At 39.9% G+C, this 11,264-nt stretch overlaps 1 protein-coding gene across 1 annotated transcript; it reads right to left on the bottom strand.

Moving 5' to 3' along the window:
* Positions 1–2,376: 2,376 nt before the first annotated feature.
* Positions 2,377–7,858, bottom strand: LOC149288454 (delta(24)-sterol reductase-like). Its single transcript, XM_089491788.1, has 9 exons — positions 7,628–7,858; positions 7,008–7,163; positions 6,305–6,410; positions 5,502–5,620; positions 5,110–5,373; positions 4,520–4,663; positions 4,115–4,312; positions 3,498–3,676; positions 2,377–2,530 (listed from the first exon to the last, which is right to left on the bottom strand). The coding sequence occupies exons 1-9, from the start codon at positions 7,856–7,858 to the stop codon at positions 2,377–2,379; spliced, it is 1,551 nt and encodes a 516-aa protein (XP_089347914.1).
* Positions 7,859–11,264: the final 3,406 nt, after the last annotated feature.

Below are 11,264 nucleotides of genomic sequence, written 5' to 3'. Positions count from 1 at the left end.
TGTCTTGGCACCTAGATCATCTGCCAGAAGAATGGTGGAAAAGTAGTTAAGAAGCCTATGGAGTTTGAGCATGCAAGAAGGAAAGAAAAAATGGGAGTGAAAAATAAGTGATAAAAGCAAAAGTGTTTCATCTCCCAGAAAATATATATAAAGGACACCAATCAATACAAATACATTGAAGAAAAGAAAAAAAAATGAATCTTCCATGATACACATACCTGGGAGCTTGCAGGATGCGGTCAGGACCACCCGCTGAGGGTGTCACAGGTGGTAAACGTTGGTGGGCGTTCCTGCTAATGTTGTGGCGGAGAGGGGGGCGTGTCAGGAGCCCACGACTCGAAAGGATACAGGTGTCGACCCGGCGCTTCTAGCGGAGAGTTCCCAGGTACGATAAATCATAAATGACTTGCCCCCTCCTGGAAATTTTCAGACTTAGATTTTGCCCATCAATTGAAAGAAATTGATGGACAACCTGCATGTATTTTAAGCTCTTCTGCCTCCTATTTCAATTAAAAACAAGGCCCACCGCCCCAGGACCGAACCAGCACTGGTGGCAGCATGAGGCGTGTAAGGAAAAATCTGATAAACTTCCCAATTTAAGCAAACTATAAAAGGATCTTAGAAATGCATTTATAACAGGCCTAATAACGCTAGGTTTGGCACAAATGGATTAACGTGAGATGACAGATATGGTGGTAAAGTCAGAGTCAAACTTAGCCCTGTCTTGGCCTGTAATGCTTTGTATTTCATAAATCAAGATTCATTTAATTTTGCAACTTCCATGTTTTATCAGAGATTGGAAACAAAGCTTCCGGAATGTATCGGTCAGAAACCAGAAGCAAACAGAGGAATTAGATTTATTAAGTTACACACCGATAAAGGACTTACATTGTTCAATATACTTAATCGCACATATATAAAAAAGATTCACGTGTTTAAAGGAATCGTAAGTGTGATGACCGGCACGCTCCAGGTGGAGGTGAGGAGTACGCAGACAGCAACATTTGAAGGCAGAGCAGAACTCAGGAGGTAAACCGAGTGGAACAGAAGCAGGAAGATAACATACAGTGGGATAAAGATGCATACGTTCATGCATTTAAGCGTATGTGTGTGTGTGTACATTGCACTAATATAAATATATATATTCAGAAACAAACACACATATACTGTAAATTTCATGGGTTACTTATCAGCATTTGTTTCCTCGGACTATACGAGATGTGTTACTGGATAGTTTATTCGCTTTTGTAAGTTTATGCATTTGTTGGCAACATGTAAAATTTACGTGAGTCCTGGAAAGAAAACGCCTCATATGGTAACCCTAAAACACACGGTTTAATTTAGATAAATATACACAGCTCTTCCCCAAAGCATTCCCATCAGTCACCTCCTAATCTCTCTTGCCTTTTCCTGATAATGCATCCCCAAGTCTCTCTCCATTTTCTGTCCCTCTTAAGCACATAAGACGCAGGGATACCTGGTGTAGGGAGCTATATAAGCTGACAGAGTGAGGTCAATTCTAATGAACGTATACGAGGCATGTTAAGAATTTCTTTTGGCACCAATAATAAATAAAAAGGTAATAAGACCTTCCATACCCTCACCCTCCGCCATGGGTGGCACAGAAGCAGTCCTTTCCCGCATCCCACTACCGGTGTGATGGGGAGGATGGTAAGATTGCAGTCCAGCTCACCTACGCCCCTGCCCACTGCGATGGGGAATAATGTCAAATTAAATCTTTGGAGAAGCAACGAGCCAACCATTACCTTTATGTTTCTAGGAGTAATGCTTATTTTATAACAGCTTCATCCCACTTTGAACGAGGTGGGCAGATGCATAGGATGGGCTACATGCCTGTTATTATATTTTACCCCCAACTCTATCAACCATTAAATGGGGTGAGAAAGTATAGACAAGCTCCATACCACTGACTGGTTCTTTTATAGCCCCCCCCAATCCAAGGGGAGAGGCAGTCACGGACCTACCGTTTACAGGGGCTGGGGAAATCTTTTGTTTCATTGTAATTGTTTCTAATTAATTTTTGGGTGTTAAAGAAGGAGTTGACTTGCATTTGACCTCATAGCCCCCTCAGAATGCAAGTCGAAATTTGCAGTCAAGTGTATGATAGTCGAGTTTTAGATTTACGAGAGTGAGAATGAATGTGTTTTTTTTTTTTACGTTTTCACCTAATTAATTTTCTTTTGTGAATAGACCCCTCAACTTTGCATTACAATGAGACTCTTGTTGCTGTTGTATTGTCATAAAAAGCAGGATTCCTTATTTTCCATACAAAAGCTTATTTTTTCTGAAATCTGGCTTCAACAATAAGTCCTATTTTCTGCTGTCCATAAGTCTGTGGTCTGTAGCCGTCCTTGCTCAGTGCCGAGCTGCCTTGCAGATTTTATAATACACCTCGGGGAAAGCTTTATCGCAGTTTAATTTCTCTCTCAGCTTCCTATACAAAGATCCATCAAACATCTCCCAAAATTCATTGTGGCTCATGTAACAATCTGCGTAAAGCATCTGGAACCTGTAAACGCAAGGGAAACAGTGCTCAGTGAAATGATCTCAGAAAGGAAAGTGTAATAGAATCTGATCTGAAATACCGGCCTAAAACGATATGCTTGCCCTACCCAAAATTAAAATTGTACACTTGTGCATTTGGATTTACTAATTCCATTAATTTGCACAAATGTCTGGGAATGAGGAGGGTGCCCACTAAAACGAAGCAGGGAGGTCCGAATTTTCGTTTGCAATTCTTTGTTTTCCAACTCAGTCTTGCTCAGCCAACCGTTTCTGTGTCCCCGACTCCTTTCTGCACATCTGCTTCGTTCTTGGTCCACTTCGGCCTATCTGCTCCATGAACCTGGCCCTTCTAGAGCACTTCCGCAACAGTGCGGAGTCTAGTGAACATCAGAACGTGACCCCCGACTGGAAGAATGGGAAAGAGGTTGGCCCCTTGCTCCTTTTTATTAATAAGCATCCTCATGTTACCTGCTCTTTAGCTTGCCACCACTGTTATGCCACCTTGTTTAACAGAGGAGCACGCAACGCATGCACAGCAATTTCAGAGGGCACATTTTCTTATGAAGCAGTCAAAACTGGTATGAAAACCGGACCAAGGAGGGGACACTGCACAACACCTCGCCTAATATTATGTGGATTATTTCTAGATAGCTAATGAAATACAAAGTACTCACAAAGTGATTTTTTAGTGGACCTGCATAGGGGCTAGAATTACTGTTCAAGTTAGGAGAGGGCAGAACATGCATGTTACATGTGAAGTGTACCTACAATTAACAATGACAAATGTATTGAAAGAGTTACTTTACCTACCACTAGGTGTCACTACAGTGCCAAAATCCCAGCTAAGAACGTGTGATTAATGTAGAACTTTATAGGGACAGGATGGCACATTTTTCAGTTATAAAGACCATAATTGCTTTTTTTTTCTCGTTTGCTGATGGTGGATCTCAAATAGAAAGGACTTAACTTACCCATGAACATCTCTAACAAACTTTTCTAACTGTCGCATGGAAGCTTTGGCATCAAAATGTTTTGTTTTGGGCTCTCCGTATGCTCCAATATCCACATAGAGTTCAGACTCGTTCCCTTTGGGGTGAACCATGCCAGGCTGGCTTGGCAATATGAAGGGGCAAAGCCAAAGGGGATATACCTGCAGGAATCAAAAAACCAAAAGAACCACGTTAAGTATGGCCTTTCAATACATATATATTCTATGATTGGAATTTAGTTTCAAAACTTATGTGAAAATATAAAAACCCAGAATAGCCCCAAAAAACTTACAGATCTGGCATATTGATATAATCGATGTATATTTAAGGGGCATATTGGTTAAATGGCTTAAAACAGTATCCATATGCCCCTGATTAAGCAGTGTAAAGGAGGTGGAGACCTCCATAAACCTGTGAGAGCTCAACTCACAGATGTTACTGTCCACATTAAAATAAAACCTATACCTTCTTTACAGCAGTCATTTACACGACAGGTAAATGCGAAACATATACTGCATGGCCTGCTGGGTTATTCATAGGTATGTGGGTTGCTCTAAAAAAAGGACACAGTATTCTTGGTTAAAGATTTTAGAACTCACATTAATGTGGTCGTGAAAAACATTGATGGCTTCCTCCAGACGCTTCATTGGAACCAGCATGTCCTGCACCACATGATGCTGCTCATACAACTTGCGAATAGTCTCACCCTGGGTGAGCTTCAACAATGAGATTTTTGGTGGGACCATCCAACCAAAGAGAGAACGGAAGACTGGGTGGTTGCCAAAAGGAATAATGTCCTGAAAATACAGAAATAAATTTGAGCAAACTTTTGATACATCTCTAGCTTTAAAAGCATTTGTGTAATTGTACAATAATCCCCAGCATGTAGTATATTAAGATGACGGTGATCGGTGGATTACTGTGTTTTTGATCTGGGCTCTGTGGGCTGTAGTGACATCTTCTTATGCCTCCTTTATCCAAGGGGTGTTTTTCTGAAGACCTACCTGTAGCTCCCAAAAAATGCTCCTGGTGTGTCTGTGGTAGTAATGGCGCAAGGGAATGTATTCCGTTCCTTCACAATTCTTTTTTAAATAAGACTCTACATGCCGGAAAAACCAAGGCTTCCAATAATTTCCGATACTGTTTACCTTAAAATGAAGGAAAAGGAGATGTGTTACTATATAGAACAATGATCAATAAAAAAGCAAAAAAAACTTTATTCTTCAGAATCAGAAGTTTAAGGGCTGGATATGATGTAACAATCCAAGCACCACTTGAAATGCATTTGGATTTGAAGACTCACATGATGTGCATTGCTATGATTAGAAAACTGCTTACGTAATATATATAATATATATATATATATATATATATATATGGAGAAACCTTACTGATTTAACTATACATTATAAAGGCCCAGTCCAGTTCTTCTTGCAGCAGATACCGCTAGGGATGGGCCTTCATAATAGTCAGTAAAGGAAGCCTTCCCTTTTATTTCCATTGTTCACTGAAACCCTAATAATGTGCTAGCCTTAGTCTAGCATGACGAGGATCAACAACTTATATAAAATAAAATACAAGTTGTCTCATTTACCTGACCAGGCTCAGCATTATCAGTTAGGACACCGGTCATGATAACAGCCTCATCAGAGGCGTAAACCAGCCCTTCCACAAAGTAGTTGTCTTTGTTTTTTGACTCTCTGGAAAACCTCTCACAGATCTTCTCCAGGCCTTTCACGGGCGCGTAACGCAGCTTTACATACTTTTTAGCAGGAACAATTTTTATTTCTGCTGCAACCAGAAATCCGAGGGTACCACATGACCACGGTACGGCATAGTAAAGGTCCGAGTTCTCTGTCTGGGAAAATATTTTTTTTTGTAAATATGTATAATAGTAGAATGGACCAGCTGTTCTTATTCTAGTGATATAAAGTAAGCAAGAATTGACTGGTTAAATAAAAAAAAAAAAAGAAATGGTTTTCTTACCGGTGTGCACCTCACGAGGCTTCCGTCGGCCAGTACAAGTTCGTAGGCCAAGCAGATATGCTGGAAGAGGCCAAAATTATGGGATGATGATTCAATGCCTGTTCCCATGATCAAACCACCTACAAAAACAAACAAAAAAACGGCGATATCAGTATTGAGATGAAACAAGATTTGAGGAGATATTTAACAATCTGAGCTAGCGTTACAAGTTCTGCAACATTGAAGTTGCGACAAACCATCACAGTCTGGCCTGATTATTCTCAAATTGATTGGGACCAGTACTGAGTCCTATGAAATGACCTCATATGAAGAGGTTAGCAGTTCTATGCCTGATGATGAGTTAGACTTAGAGATACTATTTAAAGGGAAAGCCCCATGGATAATATAAAATTAATTTATCCCTTGAGGCAGGGATTGTTGTCAGTCATGTTATATTTCGCATGACCTATCCTGATCTAATAGCACACTGGGATGGTTGTCTATGACGATATTACCCCATAGACTTTCATTAGTCAGTGTCTGACTGCCAAGCTGTATGATAAGGTGTCGGGTGTTTGTCTAGAAGACTGGGCTAAGATAACAGAGATAAAACTCACACAAATGGCTAGTATGCAGCTGAACTACGTTTAAAGATTGTAAAATGTATTGCCTTCATCATCACGAAAATTTTACTATTCAGAAAAAAGGGGAAATAAGATTTTCAAGAAGCAAGCTTTACTTAGTTGTAAGTGGAGGAAGAATTGCTTAAAAAGACTTTTCAAATAATTTCCAATAACAAAGCATGTATACAATATCCATCTTACCAACAGTCAAGTCATCAAGCTCTGGTACTACTGGGAGGGTCCAACCGATAGAATTAAGCAGCGCAGTTACCTGACCCATATTTACCAACGGCTCCACGCGCACAACCTAACAAAACAAGAAAGAAAATGCAATGGTCTGATACTAAGGGATCTAAACATGCGTTGGCGTTATCATATTCAGCAGCATTATGAGACAGTTAGTGAGAAATTAATTTGCCAACTACACAGAGTGATGGTCGAGTCTTTACCATTATACCCATCAAATATAATTATTTCTTAATCCCACCACATGCGTGTTTTAGTTCTGGAACCTGAACTACAAGGAACTAACAGAAACAGTGATTTGATTAGAAGGAGCTTTGTTTGCAATCCATATACTTTTTTCTTGGGTGAAAAAGTACTGTATAATACAATTTATTTTGATTACAGGCAAAAGTAAAACTTTTGGTAAAGATCAGATGAGTTTTACGATATCCTACTACACCATCAGCACCAGGACTGGGCTTAAAACTTCAGCCCTGGCCGATAGGCTTCATGCCTATAACCTGAGCAGCGTTAAAGATAGGGGCACGATGTTTTGGGGTATTTGGTCCATGTGCCTGATCCACACAAGCCTACACATCTGGAACTACACTTTTCATGTCTGTACTTCAGAGCAACTAACAAGGTAGCAAATAAATGCATTTAAATTTGTAAGAAATACCTGTCTCTTAGTATCAACTTCCAGGATATCCATGAGGTTGATCATTATGTTCTTATGTGTGTTTTTGTATTTTCCGACACGCAGCGATACGGTTAACCAGCCTGGTCTTCCAGTGCACATGAACTTCTTACCGCCTTCGGCTTTCCACTGACGAACCTAAGAACACCGCACATATATATATTTAGATGAAATAATTTAAAACATCATCTACATGTAGCATAACCAAGAGTGGAAGTATTAATGTAAGAGTATATACTTACATAAAAAACATTACACAGAACTGAGGCCAAATTTATGGCCGAGACCTGTTTAGAGATCTCCAACTGGAGGACAATTCCTTTGCATAATGTATCAATTTTTTTTTAAAAATAATGTAGATTACACCAAAAATACAGCTGTGCGCATTTAAGGACAATTTGGACTGTGGATTTGGACAATTTGGATTGTGTTGCCCGATTGTTAAGAAGCGCACAGAACAAGCGTTAGGGTATAGTCAGTACTGATTTAGATTTCATATTAGTTCCAGTTTTATGACACTGCCGCTGTATTATTGTGTTGGAAAAGCTCCCACTGACTTTTTATTTACCATATTTACATTTTTTTTTTTTAAATTAACTCACCTGATCCTGAATATCTTTTACTCGGCGATCATGAAGTTTGGGAGCGCTGCACATTTTAAACACCAGCCATGCCCGCACGTAGTAGTAAACGTCAAACACGACTGAGAGAGGAAGTAAAAAGAGGCAAACGAAGATCCATCGATGATAAACGATGATGTACTCAAATCCTTTCGCCCTGACCCAGAGCAGTAACAACACGAGCAAACAACCGAGGTATAGTATCAGGTCCATCGTAGAGAAGGGAGTAGAGCCTGGAAGGGAAAGCAAGGACACCTTTCAGAATTTAAATGGATGCACCCACAGATACATCAGGCTGGGATTGAGGGAAACAATGTAATTGTAGTCTACTTTTTAACATAGAAACCAATAATCAAATAAAAAAATATCCTGACCGAAGGTCTCATACCCCAAATTTTTAATGAAGAAAAACTCACAGTAATGTAAAGTGTCAGTTAAAAGCCGCAGAATGTTGTATGCCACAAAACAGGCTTAGCAGGCCCTAGGATCCAGGTTTCTGTGGCATAATCTCTTCCAGGTGCCTAGGGTTTGCAGGCAATGCTTTAGGGATAAAGAGGTGAATCCCGACTGCTGTCCTGCAGAGGTAACGTCGTGTCACCCGGTGGGAGTAGCGCAGCAGCTTGCACTATAATATTATAATTATTATTATTATTAATAAGCTGGGCTGAAGGCAGGCGGAGGCTTCACAGGGCCAGTTGCTCATGTGTTGTGTGTCTGGATGTGTGTGGCTTGAGATTGCTTTCTTTATGTGTTAATTTCCGAATGCCCTTTTTAACTTAATTTATTGAACATTGAATCGATTTTTCTTTGATTATTTAGTGATTTAATATTTATCAATTATTAACTTGATTTACCAATAATTAAATGTATTCATTTATCACGTTATTTAATAATTATTATGGATATATTTGCCAAATATTTAATAAAAAAAATAAATTTTTTTTATATATATATACCATATTTGCTCGATTATAAGACGAGGTTTTTTCCAGAGCAAATGCTCTGAAAAATACCCCTCGTCTTATAATCGAGGTCGTCTTCTAATCTAATCGCATATATATATACCTCCAGAAATGCATTTTAACCCCCTATATGCCACTCAGCCCCATGATATGCCGTTTAACCCCCTATATGCCAGAGTGGCATATAGGGGTATAAGGCATATCATGGGGCAGAGGGGCATATAGGGGGTTAAAAGGCATATCATGGGGCACAGTGGCATATAGGAGTGTATAAGACATTTCTGGAGGCAGAGTGGCATATAGAGGGTTAAAAGGCACATCATGGGGCAGAGTGGCAAATAGGGGGGTATAAGCCATTTCTGGGGGCAGAGTGGCAAGCCTGGGGGCAGATGTGCATAACTGGGGGGGCAGGTTGGCAAATAAAAGGAAATAAAATATATATATTTTTCTCAATCATAGCTTTTATTAAATATGACATTTTTTTTACATGAATTAATATTTACTAGTAAAACTTTTTTTCCTATAGGGTAGTCTTACATTCAGGCTTTTTGTTTTTTTCCTAAATTAATATTTAGATTTTGGGGGGGGTCGTCTTATAATCAGTATATATTGTACATATATTGCTTGCGATCACATGCCGATAACATTAAGCTACTAGTGAATGCCGGGAGTTACCCTTTAAAGAGGTGTTTATATAAATATCCGTAATATAGCATCATGCACAAGGTCAGAGACTAACCCCAGCCCTCCTCCAGGTCAACTGCTGGCTGAGCATCATGGGAGTGAGACTGCAACAGGTTTGCTGCACTCCTCTATATCGTCATATTTACAATAACAGCTACAAGCGTATAGGCGCTATACCTGTGTCTATATGAAGCATAGGCCCAGGAGAAAGGGGTGCGCGCCATGAATTAAAATCATCTCCCATTGGCTGCTTATATCTGTACCCAATAATATAGGCTATTAGAGGTCTGTGAACTCTACCTGCCGGGATACTCTGCGGGACACCCAGTCTCTTGTCCTCCGCTTCACGTCCGCCGTCACCGATTCTCCTTCCGTAATTCCCTCAATACCCGCAAGCTGTCAACCGGGCCTCGCCCCCGCCCACTTACAATAAACGCATCCACGCTATTGGATAGGCCGGCAAGCCGTCAGGTGGCGCGTTTAAATGTTCTGGCCATTCAGTTCCGAAGCTCGCTATCGGAAGTTCGGAACAGGGTGGAAGAAAGGAGGGGCGGGGGATTCATTACCAATCAGCGCAGGCACGGGGAGGAGTCGTGCTGTCACAGAATGTCATGTAACGGCGCGAGCTGTGCCGGAGACCGGAGTGGGTTATAGGTTAGGTTGTTCGCTAATCGCTTGGTGTTATCGTTTTATAAAACTATATGTACCGGGAATAAATACGAAGAGTAGCTGTCTATGGATATATATATATATATATATAAAATGTGTCTATATATATGTCTATAAATATAATGTATATATATATATATACGTGTGCCTCTATATATATATAATGTGTGTCTATGTATATATATATATATATAGTTTATATTGGGTCTATGTATATCTAGCTATGTGCACGTGTGTAAATATTTATGCATCTTTATGAGCTTTTGCATTTTTGATTATTTGATATATTTTATTTAGATTATAAATACGCCAGATGTGAGCGAACTATTCTTACCCAATGAGCATTCTCGGTCATTTAGTTCTATACAAAAACTTCTCTCATTAAAACACACAAATGACTTACCATATAGAGAAGCTTCAAGAAATAACCACGTACCAAATAATTATGTGCTGATACGTAACATGTATAAGTTATATATTAATGTATGGTGATATAATAACGAGGAGGTTATCGTGGAACGTGTATTTATATAACTATCTCCAGCAGTCGGAATGGAAACCTAAAGAATGGATTATTGCAGCGAGTTAAATCCATAGAAATGTAAACTATCGGGTTAAATAACTGGCGGTCGACGTCACTGGATGGACTTTACACGGTCATATAAGTGCATAAACCATATTTACTTATATACACGCACTGGCGGCTGCGTAACCACACACAACGGTAAAGTATATGTTAGTTTGGAGCTGATATATAACCAAACCCAATTCTACATTCATTAAAAAAAATTATATGGGTTCTATTCACTAAAGTGGGAGTTTGCGGGAGAATTGTGGTTTTAACCACCCTGACTTCACTATACATTACGAAGGGCCAACAGTAGCTTGTTCCTCCGGTAATTAGGGCTGAACTGGCCGTACATAATGCATAATTCAATGGGTGAGACCTTGAATTTAGTATTAACTTCATTCTGACACACTGGGCTAATGCCTGGCCAACTTTGCTCTACGTTTACCCGATCTGCCCCCCCCCATCGTCAATCAAATGACGTAAGTGCGTCCGATAGGTGGCTATGAGGGGCTACGTGTTACATTGTTTTGCGCACGCTGTGTGTTGCTGGGAATATGCAGCTGGTGGCCACACAGGGTATCCATCTGAAATATTCACCAACAAGGGGTGAAAGTGAAACCCCTGGTGATCAGGACTGTTACATTGCACTGAATTAGGGGGTTTGGGATTACCAGGTAAAATTACAAAATATTTACCATGTAATAAGAAGGAAACAAAAAGTTATAGTTTTTGC

This window comes from Sceloporus occidentalis, unplaced genomic scaffold, assembly GCF_023333645.1.
Source record: "Sceloporus occidentalis isolate IW3139 unplaced genomic scaffold, rSceOcc1.0.p SCAF_51, whole genome shotgun sequence".
Classification (NCBI taxonomy): domain Eukaryota; kingdom Metazoa; phylum Chordata; class Lepidosauria; order Squamata; family Phrynosomatidae; genus Sceloporus; species Sceloporus occidentalis.
Note: the sequence above shows the minus strand (reverse complement) of the source record. Positions and strands in the feature narration are given on the sequence as shown.

What these genes read in the sequence shown, in the direction of transcription:
- LOC149288454 (XM_089491788.1), bottom strand. Translation starts at nt 7,858, where the DNA reads ATGGACCTGATACTATACCTCGGTTGTTTGCTCGTGTTGTTACTGCTC. An exon ending in GCTTGATGACTTGACTGTTG is followed by an intron (nt 5,621 to 6,304) that starts GTAAGATGGATA and finishes TTGTTTTTGTAG; the next exon opens with GTGGTTTGATCATGGGAACA. An exon ending in TTTTTCACGACCACATTAAT is followed by an intron (nt 3,677 to 4,114) that starts GTGAGTTCTAAA and finishes TGATTCCTGCAG; the next exon opens with GTATATCCCCTTTGGCTTTG.